The 18,735-nt window shown below is 37.5% G+C and overlaps 2 protein-coding genes across 4 annotated transcripts in view; both read left to right on the forward strand.

Annotated features, from left to right (window-relative positions):
- The window catches only part of LOC140942534 (ral GTPase-activating protein subunit alpha-2-like), a 39,659-nt gene extending 37,692 nt beyond the window's left edge, over positions 1-1,967 (forward strand). The window contains exon 41 of the mRNA XM_073391449.1: positions 82-1,967. Coding sequence (XP_073247550.1) covers positions 82-263 — 182 coding nt within the window. The 3' untranslated portion in view covers positions 264-1,967. The remainder of the gene's footprint in view (positions 1-81) is intronic.
- Positions 1,968-3,138: 1,171 nt separating this feature from the next.
- Positions 3,139-18,735, forward strand: part of LOC140943885 (uncharacterized) — a 31,484-nt gene continuing 15,887 nt past the window's right edge. The window contains exons 1-7 of one of the 3 annotated variants that reach the window (XM_073392999.1): positions 3,139-3,289; positions 4,824-5,510; positions 10,414-10,588; positions 11,580-11,683; positions 13,165-13,246; positions 14,116-14,261; positions 15,058-16,298. In XM_073392999.1, coding sequence (XP_073249100.1) covers positions 3,185-3,289; positions 4,824-5,510; positions 10,414-10,588; positions 11,580-11,683; positions 13,165-13,246; positions 14,116-14,261; positions 15,058-15,510 — 1,752 coding nt within the window. In that variant the 5' untranslated portion in view covers positions 3,139-3,184 and the 3' untranslated portion in view covers positions 15,511-16,298. Of the gene's footprint in view, positions 3,290-4,823; positions 5,511-10,413; positions 10,589-11,579; positions 11,684-13,164; positions 13,247-14,115; positions 14,262-15,057; positions 16,299-18,735 lie in introns of those variants that run through there. The other 2 variants (XM_073393001.1, XM_073393000.1) reach the window with 2 other exon arrangements.

Consider the following 18,735-nt stretch of genomic DNA (forward strand, 5'->3'; position numbering starts at 1 on the left):
TGCCAATTTGTGTCATCGGGCTTCTACCGTATGTGCAAGAGATTGTAATTTTATTTTGACAAAATTTCCATTTCTCTCCAGCATTCAAAGAAGAAGACATGGCGTTAACGTCTTCACTCCCGGATGGATTAGACAATGTGGCTGAGGGAGCGCAGTCTGTTACGGATGGCAGTAATCCTCGTACAGATAAAAAGAGACTTTCCATTCGCTTGCGGAACAAACTGGCAAGTCTAAACGCCGCGCCTAGTGCCGACAGCGACTAACGTTAATAGGAAAAGAGTATTTTATTAATAATTTCTGAATTAATAATTCATTCTTGGAAGATTGATCACTGTTTGAGTGTTCAAACCAAAAAAGAAAGGTAAAACAAAATTTTGCTTCATTGTACTAAGGAGTAACAGTTCCGCATTTTCCTAATTAATTGATAATTCATGAAAGAAGACAAAGGTATTTGCTATGTCAAAGGAACGACAACATTAAAAGACATAAGTGAATGAACTAACTAAAGATAATCAATAATATTTGAGTAGTTCTAATGCGCGGCGATCTTGCCGCTTGCTGTCGCTGCCGTCACTGCGAAACTCTTCCCTTGCAGAGCTTTTAGAAATCTCTTACAACCTGATTTTTTCTTTCTTTGGACACTATCCATTTCTTTGTTATTAATGCAATACTAGTCGTATTATATAGTACTCTTCCCTTTTGGCCCACGCCAAAAGCGAGGTATTGTGTAGTCTATACTTGTTAGAAAATAAGGAGCCCAAGTGCTGATATCAGCGGTTTCTGCTTGGGAACGAGGTGGTGGGTCATTCTGCTCTGTGTCAACCTAACCTTGTTCACAAGCCTCTATAAACAAGCGAAAATTTGACCGCATACTAGCAGCTATTGTGTCTACTAGTTTGTATGTTTATTTGTTTCCATGTATTAGGCTATGTCCATTCTATGCTGGATAGCTTTTCGCGCCGACACCAAAAGCTATCTGGTACAGAATGAATGGCAACGGCACAGAACTGGAACAAATCGTTGAGGCGCTTAAAATATTGTACTAGAGCGTTTGGCCAAGAGGATTTGGTATAGTGCACTAAATCCCAATCCTCGCTTGTGAATATTTACTTCCACCTAAGTGGGGTCCAGTCCTCACTCCCACTCATTTACTTTCGCTACGGTCCAATTAGGCCTTTTTTCTCTAAAATTCTGCATGGGCATTGTTTTTAATTTCGTCGCCCCTAGAGAAATTGAAAACAATGCGCGGCAACGGCCATTGAATAAGGCCTATACCTTATCACACTGCCACGAAGCGGGTAGAAATCTATCCGATAAATGACCATCCACGTTCATTATCGGCGCGGCGCAGCTTCGCTCCGTGACAGAAATCGCGCCAAAATCACCTTTCTTATATATGAACAGAAGCCCTTTCCCTTTATTGTTTTTGTATCGGCGTAAGGGCTAACACACAAAGTGCAAGCAAAGCCTCAGAAGATTTTAAAGATTCAAACAGCGCATGGCAGGGCTCGCATCCGCCTTGAAATTCCTCGAAATTGGATCATTACTAACTTTATCCAACTGAGATTCTCAAGTACCTAATTTGAAAATAAAAGTTACTATCGTACTGTGAAAGAACAAGAGCTACTTTGTAAGAGGTAATTATTTTAATTCACGTCCAATTCCTAACTGCTAGTAAATGCGTGGCAACCTTTGTCTCGACACAATAAAAAAGATGTTTTTTTTAGCTTGTGTAGCTGTGTAAGATCATTTTTTATCCGCCAGTTTAAAGAAAGAAATCCGCTTTGTAATAATTACGTTTACCATAGAGTGTTTATATTTTATAAGGAAAACAATTGTACATATGAGTGCCAAAGCAAATGATTTGGAAACCTTTCTCAATTGTCACGTCGTAAATTATTGTAAAAAAATTCCATATCGCTAATGTAAAGGTGGAAGTGGTCAAGAAATAAAATTAACGACCTCTGTATGTGTCTTCAATTTACTTAGCAAATGCTTTTTCTCACATGCATTGCGAAAGTCATCTTTTTTAATGGGAGCACGGGAAACTTCGTTTAGTTGAAATTCAGCATGTCACAAAGTTTCTTGTTGTGCTCTGTGGTGGGATAAAAAAATAAAGTTATCATTATTTGGAGGTCAGAAATTCCAAGCTCTCCGATTTTAGTTGATACTTCTTACGCTGTTTCCGCAAGGAACTTTCCGATTTCTGAGAAACTAAAATTGAAAGGTCATGGTTAAATCACATTTTGCTTCATTCGTAATTAATTCATAGAAAAGCAAGCGGATAAAATTATTACTTGAAACACGACATCATTCGAATTCTACTGGGGCATGCGCATCGGGGTAGTTAAGTCATTATCAACTAACAACTGCGACCGCGCCAGCAGCGTCAAGGAAAAACTGTGTTGTTCGTGAGAGCCTAGCGCCGGCCCCCTTTCCCTTTAACCCCTCCTCCAACACCTTTCCAGGGAATAGTAACTTATGTCCAAGGAAAACTTTACTTCCATTTCATTTAAGTGTCGTTTGTTCCCCTCTTTCGCCAAAATTCAAGATTGCGACTTCGATGGTGAATCTATGGGAAAATGTATAAAAGGAACAAGCATTTCACCGGAAAATTGCCATCGAGAAAACAAAACTGACTACCTTTTCAAACAAACTTTAACTCGGACTAACTTTCCAAAGAAACGCCAGAGAAAGGTATGTTCCATTTGCATCTTACTGAAATTTCCGGCACTCCTTGGTAAGTAGAAAGCGCCCGGCACTACCATTTCAGATTTTCCTTTGCCCTCGGAAATTTTCTACAGAAACGACCCGAAACGTCGTGTGCCATCTTAATGCCTTTAAACCGGAATGTGCGGAAACTTTTCGTAAACGGCTATAATTTGTGTAATATGAAGTGCCTTGGGCTAGAATTTATCAAATCTAAAACGTTTTGCCATCACTATCTTTTAATTAAAGAACTAAGTAAACACGCCACAAAATCCTGATAAGATAATTCAGATTATGAATTGATTGTTCATCGACGCTTAGAAGCCTCTGGCAATTATTATTTGTTAGCAAAATGGAAAGATATAATGGACACGTCAATTCATATCAGTCTGGTGATCTGACAACTTTGTGGTTATCTGCTTAGAGAGGTCAAGGCCACGTAATATGCCATGAAAGCCGTGTGCAGTTGGACTAAATGGCCGTGACGAGCAAATATGCGAATGTATCTATTCAAGAAAACCTTTCATGGTCGGAGTTTGTTTTCAAAAACGTCGAGGAATATGGAAGCACCACAGCGATTGTAAGTTTGTAAAGCTTAATATGTATTCATAAACTGGAATCCTTGAAAATATTGCAACAGTTCCGCTTCATGAGTTGAAAGAAACTTCTAAGTTAGTTGTGCTTTACATTAAAACCGGACGAATGAACCAAAGTGCGATATATCTTTAGTCAACTTTAATATTTCAAGTGGTATTTTCGAGTTTGGAGCTGTGGAAGTTGAATGAGTAGACATAGCAGACACAAGGCCTAATCGGATACATCAAACTGGTATACCGTGCAACTTCTAGAACTTCAATTTGGTTCAGGATAACCTACTACCTATGTTTTTGTAGTTTATACATTATATCTTGGTTACTAAAAGAAAGTTGGAAGACCGAACTGAGCATTATGACAAGTAGAAGAAAAATAGCCCCGCCAGGTCGGGTTAAGGCAACAAACTAAGATTGCATGCAATCAGTGCTTCCTTTTTCAAGATCAAGCAACTGGAACGGAGATGCCGATATTCTAATTAGCATAGTTCTCGTTAGAATTGATTATCAATGGATAAGGTCGACGCTTAAGAAACCAGGAGCGCTTTCCATTTGTATGGAAAACCCGGTAATTTTGGGGATATTTCAATTGGAACGGTTCATCCGGGTGGAAATTTTCCGGAAAAAAAGTAATACCCTTCGAGGTATTACCTTTTCCCGTTTTTACCGAAATGACCGAAATTCTTTATACCATTTGTCTGATTAACCATTGCCAGGCTTCCTCTTGAGGCGGAAGGTGATTTGTTTTAACCCAGGCGCACTCGTTATCTGATGTTTTGCAAATGATTCAATTCTAACCCCTTTCCCCTTTTCGGAAACTTTTTCAAGTCCAGTGCCATTTGTCAGAAATTTTTTACCGAAATTTGCTAACAAATGATAAGCGCTCTAGGTGTTCTGAAAAATAATTCTATCTTATATTAAAGGCATGGATTGAATTTTGTCTGCTCAAAATGTTGAATACATTCGACTCTTTCTTAACGGACACCTTTAAGACGTGACTGACACCATGTATTCCATTTATTTGACCCTCTGTATGACGGACATTACTCTTAGACGGACACTTGATGCAGGTCCCAAAGGTGTCCCTCCAAGAGGGATTTACTGTATGAGTAAAAGGAAAAATTATCCACTCATGGTTTTCATAGAATCACTTCAATACATTTGTCATGTTCATGTTCATATCTTTGTTCTTTGTCATATTGTTCATCGTGGATAATGTGTATAAAGGGTTTCGTTTATCGTTTGTCTCTCGATTGTCACTTTTAAATGCCTTTGTTTGGAAAATACAGTAAATTCTGTCTTAGATGGACACCTTTGGTAGCGGCACAAAGCGTCCGTCTAAGAGTAATGTCCGTCTTATAGACGGTCAAATAAATGGAGTACAGAAAGGCAAGGACCAAGTCTAGGTGTTTATTTTACCGAAGTGTCAGTTTTGTAGAGGTGTCTGGTAAGAGAAGGTCGAATGTAGTCGTAGTCTATAAATATATTATCCGATAATGTGGTTGTATTCTTTGTTCTTCAAAGGTGTGCGGATCCACAAAAATCTCCTACACTTTTTCTCAAGTAAGAGATCTAAGTAGGAAGTTTGGCTCGGCTCTAAGCAATAGGGGGATAATCAAAGGTGATGTGGTGGCGATCTTGGCTCCGAATGTTCCCGAGTTTGCCATTATATTCCTTGGTGTGCTTCAAATTGGTGGAGTTGTGACAGGTGTCAATCCACATTTCACGTGTCAAGAATTGACCAATCAGCTTAAGGAGTCCAATGCAAGGTGCATTGTTGTTAGTCACCAGCTGGCACACCGAGCCAAGGAGTCATCACGTGTTCTGAAAATAGATCACGTATTTATTATCGGCGATGATGACGAATGTGAGTTGGTCTCAGACCTTCTCAAAGAAGACGACTCTCACTTGCCACTTGTGACTTTCAACCCGAGAGAAGACTTAGCCATTCTTCCGTTTTCCATTGGTATCAGTGGCCTACCCAAGGCTGTCATGATAACTCATTACAATTTAGTCTCGTTTGGTTCCTTGGTGAGCGCTGAAGAATTCTTGGATTTTAGAGAAAATTCAAGGGTCTTCACAACCGCACCTTTCTACCAAGCCTTTGGTTCAATAGCTGTGTTGTCTCTTTGCCTGTTCCGTGGAGCCACCCTAATCTCCGTGCCAAGATTTGAATACAGCAAAGTTTTCCATCTCTTGCAAGACCATAAGGTGAGAAGTAGTTTTGCAAATCGAATGCGTACATAGGTAGATGGACTTTCGACTACACCGCACTCTTACATTGCACTAAAAGATAGCAATCGTTATCTGAAAAAATAAACAGTATAAGCTGTTCTTGCCACCACTCTCTTAAGCGACAAGCTCAAGGTGCGACCAGAATTCCAATGTTTTGAAAATGGCACAAGTTTAGAATTCCAATGTTTGGAAAAAGGCGTAATTTACAATTCAAATGTTTGAAAAAAGGCGAAATTTAGAATTCCAATGTTTGGAAAGAGCAAAAATTTAGAATTCCAACGTTTGGAGAAGCTAAATTTAGAATTCCAATGTTTGGAAAAGCTAAAATTTAGAATTCCAATGTTTAAAAAGCTAAACTTTAAGAATTCCAATGTTTGGAAAAAGCCAAAATTTAGAATTCCAATGTTTGGAAAAGCTAAAATTTCGAATTCCAATGTTTAAAAAGCTAAACTTTTAGAATCCCAGTGTTTGGAAAAAGTCAAAATTTAGAATTTCAATGTTTGGAAAAGCTAAAATTTAGAATTCCAATGTTTGGAAAAGCTAAAATTAAGAATTCCAATGTTTCCAAAAAGGGGAAATTTAGAATTCCGATCTTTGAAAACAGGCGAAATTTAACATTCCAGTGTTTAGAAAAAGCAAACATTTAGAATTCGAATCTTTCGAAAAAGGCGAAATTTAGAATTTCAGTGTCTGGAAAAGGCAAAATTTGGAATTCCAATAATTGGAAAAAGCCAAAATTTTGAATTCGAATGTGTGGAAATACCAAAATGTAGAATAGAGATGTTTGGAAATTGCCGAAATTTACAATTCCAATGTTTCGAAAAAGCCAAAATTTAGAATTCCAATGTTTGGAAAAAGCCAAAATGTAGAATTGTAATCTTTGAAAAACGCCAAAATGTAAAATTGCAAAGTTTAGAAAAGGCAAAATTTGGGATTCCCATGTTTGGAAAAAGCGAAAATTTAGATTTGCAATGTTTGGAGAAGCCAAAATTATAGAATTCAGATATTTGGAAAAGTCAAAATGTAGAATTCCAATGTTTGAAAAAACCCAAATTTTGAATACCAATGTTTGGAAAAAGTCAAGATTTACGATTCCAATATTTGGAAAAAGACAAAATTTAAAATTCCATTGTTTGGAAAAGCCAAAGTTTATAGTCCTCATATTTCGAAAAGGCAAAATTTGGGATTCCGATGTTTGGAAAAAGCCAAAATTTAGAATTTCAATGTTTGGAAAAAGTCAAAATTTATGTTTCCAATATTTGGAAAAAGCAAAAATTTAAAATTCCAGTGTTTGGAAAAGCCCAAGTTTAGAATTGTAATGTTTCGAAAAGGCAAAATTTGGGATTCCGATGTTTGGAAAAGCCAAAATTTAGAATACCAATGTTTGGAAAAAGTCGAAATTTACGATTCCAAAATTTAGAAGAAACCATAATTTACAATTCCAGTGTTTGGAAAAGCCAAAGTTTACAATTCCAATCTTTTGAAAAGGCAAAATTTCGGATTCCGATGTTTGGAAAATGCCAAAATTTAGAGTTCCAATGTTTGAAAAAGCCAAAGTTTAAAATTCCAGTGATTGGAAAAGGCAAAATTTAGAATTTCAATGTTTGGAAAAAGTCGAAATTTAGAATTCCAGTGTTTGAAAAAGCCAAAGTTTAATATTCTAGTCTTTGGAAAAAGCAAAATTTAGAATTCCATTGTTTGAAAAAAGCCAAAATTTAGAATTCCAATGTTTGGAAAAGCCAAAGTTTAGAACTCCCATGTTTTTTAAAAGCAAAATTTAGAATTGTAGTGTTTGAAAAGGGCAAAAATTTAAAATTAAAATGTTTGGAAAAGCTAAAATTTAGAATTGCAATATTTGGAATAAGTTAATATTTAGAATTCCAATGTTTGGAAAAAGCGAAAATTTAGGGTTAAGGTTATTCCAATATTTGAAAAAAGCGAAAATTTAGAATTCCAATCGTTAAAAAAAGCGGAAATTTAGGATTCCAACGTTTGGAAAAAGCCGAAATTTAGAATTCCAATGTTTGGAAAAGCCAAAGTTTTGAATTCCAATGTTTGGAAAAGACAAAATTTAGAATTCCATTGTTTGGAAAAAGCCGAAATTTAGAATTCCAATTTTTGAAAAAGCCTAAGTTTAGAATCCTAACGTTCATAAAAGGCAAAATTTAAAATTCCAATGTCTGGAAAAAGCCAAAATTTGCAATTCAAGTGTTTGGAAAAGGGCAAAATTTAAAATTGGTATGTTTCGAAAAGACAAAATTTAGAATTCCAATGTTTGGAAATAGTTAATATTCGGCATTCCAATCTTTAGAAAAAAAATTTAGAATTCCAATGTTTGGAAAAGCCAAAGTTTAGAATTCCGATGTTAGGAAAAAGCCAACATTTAGAACTCCAAAGTTTGGAAACAGCCAAAGTTTAAAATTCCATTGTTTCGGAAAGCCAAAATTTAGAATTCCAATGTTTGAAAAAAGCCGAAATTTAGAATTCCAATGTTTGGAAAAAGCCAAAGGTTAGAATTTCAATGTTTCGAAAAGCCAAAATTTAGAATTCCAATGTTGGGAAAAGGCAAAATTTAGAATTCCAATGTTTGAAAAGAGCCGAAATTTAGAATTCCAATGTTTGGAGAAGCCAAAATTTGGAATTCAGGTGTTTGGATAAGTTAAAATTTAGAATTTCAGTGTTTAGAAAAATTAAAATCTAGAAATCCAATGTTTGGAAAAAAAAGGCCAAAATTTAGAATTCCAATAATTGGAAAAAGCAAAATTTTAGAATTCCAATGTTTGGAAAAGTTAAAATTTTAAAGTCCAATGTTTGGAAAAAGGCCAAATTTAGAATTCCAATATTAAGAAAAAGCCAAAAGTTATAATTTTAATATTTGGAAAAGTCAAAGTTTAGATTTCCAGTGTTTTGGAAAGGGAAAATTTAGAATTCCAATGTTTGGAAAAGGCACAATTTGGAATTCCAATGTTTGAATAAGGCCAAAATTTAGAATTTCAATGTGTAGGAAAAGCCAAAATTTAGAATACCAATATTTGGAAAAGACGAATTTAGAATTGCAGTCTTTTTAAAAAGCCAAAATTTAGAACTTCAATGTTTGGAAAAAGCCAAAGGTTAGAATTTCAATGTTTCGAAAAGCCAAAGTTTAGAATTCCAAAGTTGGGAAAAGGCAAAATTTAAAATTCCAATGTTTAGAAAAAGCCAGAATTTAGAATTCCAATGTTGGGAAAAAGCCGAAATTTAAAATCCAGTGTTTGGAAAGACCCAAAATTTAGAAACCCAATGTTTGGAGAGAAGCCAATATTTAGAAATCCAACGGTTAGAAAAAGCGAAAATTTAGGATTCGAATGTTTGGAAAAGCATAAGTTTAGAATTGAAATGTTTGCAAAAGGAAAAATGTAGAAGTCCAATGTTTGGAAAAAGCCAAAATTTAGAATTGCAATTTTTGAAAAAGGCCAAAATTTAAAATTGCAGTGTTTGGGAAAGCTAAAATTTAGAATTCCAATGTTTGGAAAAAGTTAATATCTGGGATTCCAATGTTTGGAAAAAAAAAAACTTAGATTTCCAATGTTTGGAAAAGGCAAAATTTGGAATTCCAATGTTTGGAAAAAGTTAATATCTGGAATTCCAAAGTTTGGAGAAAAAAAATTTAAATTTCAAATGTTTGGAAAAGGCACAGTTTGGAATTCCAACGTTTGAAAGAAGCCTAAATTTAGAATTCCAATGTTTGGAAAAGCCCAAGTTCAGAATTCCAATGACTGAAAAAGGGGGAAATTTAGAATTCCAATCTTTGAAAAAGGGCGATATTTAAAATTCCAACTTTTGGAAAAGCAAAAATTTAGAATTCGAATCTTTCGAAAACAGCGAAATTTAGTATTCCAGTGTTTGGAAAAAGGCGAGATTCAGAATACCAATCATTTGGAAAAAGGCGAGATTTAGAATTTCAATGCTTGGAAAAAGGCGAAACTTAGAATTCCAATCTTTGGAAAAGGGAAAATTTGGAATTGCAATAATTGGAAAAAGCAAAAATTTTGAATTCGAATGTATCGAAATGCCAAAATGTAGAATACAGATGTTCGAAAAAGCCAAAATTTAGAATTCCAGTGTTTGGAAAAAAGCAAAATGTAGAATTGCACTCTTTGAAAAACGCCAAAATGTAAAATTGCAAAGTTGAGAAAAGGCAAAATTTGGGATTCCAGTGTTTGGAAAAAGCGAAAATTTAGATTTTCAATCTTCGGAAAAGCCAAATTTAGAATTCAGATCTTTGGAAAAGTCAAAATGTAAAATTCCAATCTTTGGAAAAAGCCTAAATTTAGAATACCAGTGTTTAGAAAAAGTCAAAATTTAGGATTCCAATATTTGAAAAAAGCCAAACTTCAGGATTCCAATGTTTGGAAAAGCCAAAGTTTAGAATTCTAATGTTTCGAAAAGGCAAAATCTGGGATTCTAATGTTTGGAAAAAGGCAAAATTTAGAATTCCAATGTTTGGAAAAGCTAAAATTTAGAATTCGAATGAATGGAAAAAGGTAATATTTAGAATTCCAATCTTTGGAAAAAGCCAAAATTTAAAATTATGGCTTTTCCAAACATTGGAAGTCTAAATTTTGTAAGAAATTAAGGGTAAAAGAGACGAAATTAATTGTATACGAGTCAAGGATTCATGCATTTATGAGTTCTGAGTCACATTACTTTAATCCTAACCTAATCCCTAGTCCTACCTCTACAGAAAACCCAAAGCCTAACCATGACCTCTAATCTGGCTCGCAGCTTGACTTGTAACCCTTAGTGAATCATAATTTTGAGAAAACAAGCTTTCTCCCTCGTTTGAACTGTAGCGACTGTTCGAGCGATCAAGATTTAAGCTTCTTACATTGGTTTGCAGGTGACTCATCTTGTAACAGAGGCGTCAACAGTGCATGCGATATCTAAACATCCAACGGTCGACAATCACTACTTGACCTCACTAACCCAGATAATATCAAGTTCTTCTTCGTTAAGCAAGGAGACTTCAAGAAACGTGATCAAACGAATACCTCGATTGAAAAGAATCAGTCAATGTGAGTGAACCCTGTATACAGTGGCGGATCCAGGAGAGGGGCCCGGGAGGCCCGCCCCCCCCCCCCCCCTTGTTTTTACACCAAACTGAGGCCCGAGGGGCCGAAAAAAAGTTTTTTTGCGACTGCCCCCCTCCTCCCCCTTATCTGGAGGTCTGGATGCGTCACTGGTATAAACACATGACATTATCACTATCCTTGTAGTCCCTTTTTATTGTTCTTACTTCTTGTCCTTTCTTCTTATTTCCTTCGCCTCCCTTCGCTTCGCGTCCTCTCTTTCTCCAGTGACAGTCCTTCCATCGTGTCTTGTTTTTTTTTTGTTCACTTTACTCTCAATATAATTCAATATGATTTAAGAACAGTCGAGGCGTGTGTGGCCGAGCAGCCAACACCTCGAACTCTGGTCGGGGGTTCAAGCCTCGCCCGTTGCGTTGTTTCCTTAGACAAGGAAGTTTACTCCACTTTGTCTCTCTTCACCCAGGTATAAATGGATACCGGCGACATACTGCTTGAGGGTAACCCTGCGATGGGCTAGCATGCCGTCCAGTGGGGAGTAACAATACTCCTAGGCTTGCTTCCTGCTACGGAAACCGGAAATAAGCTCCGGCCGTGTAGGCCTTTGGCTCGAGTGCGCCTTTACCTTTTTTATAATTTAAGAACTCGCCGGGCAAAGTTCGTCTGGTTTGCCAACAGATTTGTTCCTGAAAATCTGTTTGATGATTATGCGTTTTGCTTTGTTGAGTATCTGAATTGGATACGTTCTCGAAATTAGTTTAATTATAACCTCTAAAAATAACTTAAGTGAAATTCAGATATCCCGGCCAACGCGAACGCCCGAAGATTCCCTTTCTGTCGCATTATTCTCTTTTAATCTGACTTAGATAAATAAACTCAAAACAAGGCTCATCTCCGTAAACTATGTACTACTCATGCACATATGCAAGTGCCGAAGTGAAGAGGAATGTAGTGCCTGAAATCTGATCGTTATGTTCAGCAGGTTACAGCATGACAGAATGCACTTCTATTAGTCACATGACCTCGCCAATGGATGCAAAAGACGGATCGGTAGGGGTTCTTCTTCCAAACCTTGAGTGTAAGGTAAAGTAATGATATGCTTATAAAGTGTCATGTCGGAAATAGGTGGGAGATGAAAATGGCGGCTATTTGGAATTGTGAAGACTTTATTACCGTGTTTTAAATTCGCCATAAATGGCGCTGTGTACAGATTCTAAAAATAGTCTACGTCTGATAAGACCCCCAGCATGACTCAGACAAACTTTGCTTCTCACTCAAAGGCTTTGTATGCGCGTTTACAGAGTGTTGAGTCAAAACATTGTTTTTTTTCGCGTATTTTTATCAGGATATGGTAAACAACAAGCGTTACAGCTGGGAAGAATGTGAGAGGGACTCAAGGATCCCTGAAAAAGTGGTCTGAGTCACTAAATAAATGCGAGAAATCCGGCAGGAAAGCGAAGTACACTGTGTTTTGTGGCAGTGATCAGGCAGCCGGGAAATGTTTTGAAAGTGTTAGATACGCGACAGTCTTAAATTTATTCCATTTTCACGAATTCTCCGATTTAATTCTTCTAAACACATAAAATGCTTCTGTAGAAATCTCAAGCGATTACCCTTGGTTTGAGGTAGACTAAATCGTCAACCTTGGGTATTTTGTGAATTCTCGTTGTTTTCAACACCTCATCGGCGTGACGCACAGAGTCAGTTTTCAGGGTATCCGGAAAAATTATCATCGAAACCTGCCAGAAACATTTGATGTTTGTTCGCAAACGCCAAGCAACTCTAAAACAGGTTTGGTCTTGTAGTGGACGAATTCCCCAAGCTTGAGCATATTCGAATCTCGAGTCGCGGGGACGGTTTTCAGAATACTGTAACCCGGAACGGCCCAGTAGTCTAAATATAAACTACGCAGGTCTCTCTGTTTTTCACGAAAATCTGAATTTATCGAATATGTGGTACGACTACGACTCTTTCTACTTCGGCAAGGGAATCAAAATTTCTACACAATCATCGAACTTGATGAGAATTCTTTGAAAACATTTATCGCCTGGGCTGCAAATAAGGTATCGAGACACAGCGTTTAAAAGTTCTCTAATTTTTCCGCTCTGCTTCAATCCTTTGCACTTGAGCAATGTTTTGATTTGTTCTACATTGTATTTTCCTAAACTTTTCTCGAATTTCGTAACTGGAGCGCTAAAACGACGAGCAGAACTGATCGCAAACTCTGCGTTTCCATACAGCGTTCTTGCGACCTCTACCAGTAATGGCCAATGTTTGTCTGAATCTCGGTGGGGGGTCACGTTTTTGTGACGTCATCTGTACGCAGCGCTATTCGCAATTAATTTGTGATACAATAGAACCACTTAGTCTCAGAATCGCCGCTAAATAGAATTCAGTTTTCTTTACCCTTGGCTTCATTCTCATTGAATTTTACTCCCTCTTTGGAACCTTGAATAAATAGAAAAAAAAAATAGAAAACTGATCGGGTCTGAATCGGGTCAAATTGTGATAAAGGGAACGCAGATGTTTGTGATATCTTTCTTCCGGATAATTTTCTATTGAAGGTGTGTGATGTAACTACAGGTCAAACACTGGATCGCGGACAATGCGGTGAAATTTGTATCAGAGGGCCGACGGTAATGAAAGGTGAGTTCTATTGTACTGCCCCACAGGCACTAACGCAATAACTCTCTTAAAACACGCCAGCAAAGTTCAGGTCCCGGTTGTTTATAAGCGGATAGCATTATTCACCAAATAAATAACTATCCAGACTATTAAAGAAACCAATTATGCTTTTCATTGCATAGATATTTTCTCAGTGAATAGCGTTATCCACCTTTGGAACAGATCGAGTCACTTGCTGTGGGCTAACCTGCTTAAAAAGACCGAGGAGTTGACCTCCATCTAGAGGCCAGGCGAGGTTTCAATTTTAGCCCCTCCTTTTTGGCTGTTTTGAAGGTCAAGCGTGAGACTGAGTCGGTGTTGTGTCGAATTACACTATGGGACCGTTTTATAGACGTCATCTCCTCTTTTATTGGCTGTTACGAGGTTGCGCAGGAAACTGGGTCGAAATTCCTTCCCCCAAACAGTCCCATAGTGCAATTCGATACGACACGGACTCAGTCGCCAGCTCAACTTCCAAAATATAGCCAATAGCAATTTTGCCTCCTTTCCCACGCAAGGCGACTGGACAGTTCTTACGACAACAACCGGATGGTTCAGGGAATAAATAAAACACGGCTTTGCATATAACTGGATCTTCTAGCAATCATTAGAAACCAATTAATCATTAATTTTCTTTTTAGATAATCTAAAACAGAATAGCGGATTTAAGACTGAAGGTTTCAATTTATTTGGAACCTAGTTTTTTTGATTTTTTAAGATTTATTGGCGCATGTGTTCTGCGGACTTGTAAAATACTTAAGAAATTATAAATATAGAATTCATTCTGTACCTCTCACGCGCCCGGGTTTTCTTATTTTCTTCATTTTTCTTTATCTCTTGGTTGCCTTCAGGTTATTTGAAAAGCCAAGAGGCTACTGATCTTATGATCGATACAGAAGGCTGGCTTCACACGGGTGATTTGGGATACTACGACAGAGACGAACATTTTTTCATCGTCGACAAAATAAAAGATCTTATCAAAGTCAGAGGGCACCAGGTGGGTCTTAACTTTCTTTCACAGACCCTCGACAAGAGAACAGAAAGCGCAAGCTTTCACTAGTTTACAGCGGTAGAAATCTGAAAACTTGCACTCTGCGGGTCGTAGTATAAAATTTAAGTAGTATATGTATGCTAATGAAAAATAGTATTTAAAAAAACGTCACAATTCCCTACTCCAGAAACTATAAGGGAAATGGCTACAAGCTTTCGGCCCAACGATTTCTGGGATCGTTCGGGTGGACAAGCGGTACTTGTGATTGGTTAATGGTTGCCTTGAGTACCATCAACCAATCATAACTAATGCTTGTCCACCCAAACAATCCCAGAAATGTTTGCACCGGAAGGTTGTACCCATTTCCCGTATAGTTTCTGAAGAGGGGAATTGGACCGAATGCGCTGCTTTCCGAAGGGTCATCTTGCGACGAGTTCGAGAGCAACTGTGCATTGCCCAGTGGTGAGAAAGCTCGCGCGGCCTGCCGTTGTGACGAAGGTTCAAATACCGAAGGCGTGGTCATATGTGGGTTGAGTTCGTTAGTGGTTCTCGTCTTTGCTCTAAAAGGTTTTTCTATGGGTGCACTAGTTTCCCTTCTCTTTCAAAATAAGCAATTTCACATTCCAACTCGATTAGGAATGTGGTAAAAGAAGAACGAGTCCATATTCCAGCTCTATCAGAGATATGGTGTTCGAAGAACTAGTAAGTAGGGTTGCTACTTCTGAATTATCATGACGTTATAACCTTATTATTTATTAATTAATATTATATTTATTATATTTTTTCCCTCTATTTCAACCAGGTTTCCCCATCCGAACTCGAGGCTCTCCTCAGGGCCCACCCGGCTATTGAAGATGCAGCGGTTGTTGGAGTCTCAGACCCCCAGATTGGAGAACTACCAATGGCGTATGTTGTAAGCAAAAATGAGGACGAACTTACTGAAATGGAAATCATGCAATATGTGGACGAAAACGTTGCACCGCACAAGAGGCTACGAGGTGGAGTGGATTTTATCTCAACAATTCCAAAAGCTGTGAATGGTGAAATACTTCGAGCTGAATTGAGAGAGATGTACAAAAGAAACAAGTCGAAAATGCAGGCACGAAGAGGATCGTTGCCTTGGAATGAGGAAAAACGTTGGTCTTCAAAGAGACACTCTATAATGGGTCCTAGCTCAAGAGCACAGCGTCATGGTACAGTTTCAGAGGAAATACCCAGAAATGTGGCCCGATCACAAAGTTGTGCACTTCTGTAAATAAAATGTTTTGTCTTCGTAATCTATAAGCGACACATTAAAAACAGACTTTATAAATAGTTCTTGATGAAGACCTGAGCTAGAGCTAGATTTTAACGCCTTTATGTCACTATTTCCGGGTCTTGGCTCAATTGATCGGCTAGGAATAAAAACGTAGCAATTGATTCAATAAGGCAATCCGCAAACTCAGGTGGTAGTGGGATATGTGTGTATGAACCTAACACTGTTTCCACCTCGAAATTTAGGGCGGCTGCCATCATAATTGCCATATTATTATCTAACAAATCACCTGGCTTTGATAAAGACAATATTAAAACTTTCCGCAAAAAAGTAATGACCTTCTAAACACCTAGTTCACAGAAGGCTGCATCCCTATAACTTGGAAGTTGGCTGAAGTCGTTCCTCATCTAAAGAGAGGGGAACGTGAGATGGCAACCAATAATCGACCTTTCTATCACTACTACCGACCTTGTCCAAAGTTATTGAACGGATAGCGCATTAGCAGTGTGTAATTACTTTACCTTTAAGGGCAAATTGTCCATCAAAAACCACTCAATAGAGACTCCTGGTATGATATTTTCTAGTCCCTTCTTTCAGGCGGCTAATGATTGAAAATTACCGACAGTGATAATGTTGGATTTTAACGAAGCCTTTGACAGCATTAATCATGTCGTCTTACTGGAGAAGCTAAAACGTACTGTTGTTATTATTTACTCTGCTCTTTACTGGTTTAGAAGTTTTTTGTTGAAGTAAAGATGACGCACGGAGTATCGCATGGCATTACTCTTGGCCCGTTGTTGTTTAATGTGTACATAAGTGATCTCCCGTCTGTAAGCACCATTATTAATATCGCGTCTTACGCTAGCTACCTAGCATTTTCTAACAAGCTCAGCCTCGAGGCCTCGACGGTGTAACAGAAACTGATGTGGATTATAAATCATATGACGTAGAGGTTCTAGCTTTGAATACTCGGTTTGCTACTACCTTCTTCCTTCTTTTATTGACTACTTTAATTTTTAAGAATCTTTACATGTATTTTGAGTGAAAATGACAAACAGATTTTGGGGTGTTCTTTCTAGTCGGACAACCATTTCATGTCATTCTTATGACATTCCCGTGAAGATAGGAGAGAATGGTAGAAAGATTTTACCTAACATCACCTGCTGTTTAAGAAAAAGAACACGGTGGTGCATTTAAATTACCTGAAATAAGGAAGGGGCTCTAGTTCCATTTTAAAGTGAGGATAACGTGGACTGAAAGGAAATAGATATATACTTTAACGCCTCCAAACCACTTTAAATTCAAACAAAGGGCGTAGAATTTTACACCTAAGATAAACTTAAAGCCCAACGTCAGACCCATTTTAGACTACGGGTAATCCCGTATTTTCCTAAAATACCAAACAACAAGCAGTTCTTGACTGACTGGCCTTAAGGGGACACGAGACCCTTAATGTTGACTTCGTCCGAGGGGTTCATTGACCGTTTTTATGTTAGAGACGTCTTAGTTGTCTCAGGACGACTTTAACCCCTGGTACAAAAACGGTAAATAAGACAGGCGCATTTATCGTCTGACGACTTAGGGGTCTTCTTTTAAGTGCGTCGTTCAGGCGCACAATACAACTTTAACATCTCAGACGTTAAGTCTAGGATAAAAATAGGTGGTCGAGGACCACATGTAGCTACTTCTGTAGGAAGGAAATAAAAAAAAAAACAGAAAGAAAGCAAACTTAAATGGAAAGCAAGTTAATTGTTTGGTCTCTCAACCAATTAAAAATAGGCCCCTGAGAGGACGTGAGGTTACCGGTGGGAAATACAGAAGTGCAAAACCAATGAAAGTATACCCCGCCAACAAAGTTCTCATCTACAAGTAGGAAAAAATTGATTGAAATGACTATCGAGCCTGTGGAACTGCGTATATCAATTTCACCTCACTTTGAAGCATCTACAAAGATTGACTTATGTTATGAAAGGAATGTACCACTCTATTGTAAGTAATTAATGTGTTGTAAGTTATATGTTAAATCTAAATAAGTATTCACAGTCGGTGAGGCAAGAACGACGAGACAACGCGCGAGTGAGCAGCAAAGGGCTTCCTCATCCTGGGGCCCTTTTCTCGCAGATTCTCTCATCTCTCTGTTTCTTGGTATAACAATCCCTTTATCAAATATAAGGTAACACTGGAAATGTTAAGTGAGTGAGAATGACGTCAATGATCCAACACCACAAGATGAAAGGCCAACATTTTATTTTTTAACACAAAGCACAATAGTTCTTTCCTTTGGTAATAACAATTTAAAATAATCTATGGGTATAGATCTATCTGCTAACAGCAAATGGAAGTGTATTTTTCCTAGAAAGAGCTCTTTTCAGTTTCAACATGTGGAACTATATATTCCTTTTACTTGAAATATAATTTAACATTTGTCACAATATTGCTTAACCACACAACTTGATTCTTTATGAAAACTAACTTAACAAAACAACTTGATTCTCTAGGAATCTTGTGAGGATATGGAACAAAATTTGTTGAAAATTGACTTTACAGAAAGGCATACGTTTCTAGAGAAACTGAGCTATTATTTTTGCAGTTTTGTCTGCAATCATATCTTGTTTCCCTGCTTTCAGTAACAACAATTTTAAATCATCTGTGGACATATCTGTTAAAGGTACAGGGTGGTTTATTTTTCTAAGATAGCTTTCCACTGCATCATTAAAACATGTGTAACTGTGCACGCCGAAGGAAATATTTGGTTCCCCGAAGGGAGTTGTTTATCTCTCGAAAGACAGTATTGGTTTCCCGAAGGAAATATTTGGTTCCCCAAAAGAAGTTAGTCAAATCCGTATAAGGGTTCGCCAGATGTTGATGGGACACCGTAAACTGGGACGCATTTATGCCCAACTGGTCTAGAAATGACCGGGAAGAGTCAGTGTTTTGTCTTTTTTAACAAAAAATCCTGTTTTTTTTCACTGCTGTCTTCTACTTTTACACGTCCCGTTGAATTTACACCAGTCGACTTTGACGTCTCAGACGTTTAATGGGTCTTGATGACTTTAGCGTCTCTCATGGCGGCATTTATAAAAACGGCCATTAACGTCGAGCGCCTAGGTGTATATATACACCTTAGTTGTTTTAGTTATTACGCCATGTCTATGAAAAAATATGAATTTACTTGGCACGACTTATGACACATCAATCTCTCTCGGTTTTGAAAGGATCACCAGT

The sequence above is a fragment of the Porites lutea genome, chromosome 7 (genome assembly GCF_958299795.1).
Source record: "Porites lutea chromosome 7, jaPorLute2.1, whole genome shotgun sequence".
Classification (NCBI taxonomy): domain Eukaryota; kingdom Metazoa; phylum Cnidaria; class Anthozoa; order Scleractinia; family Poritidae; genus Porites; species Porites lutea.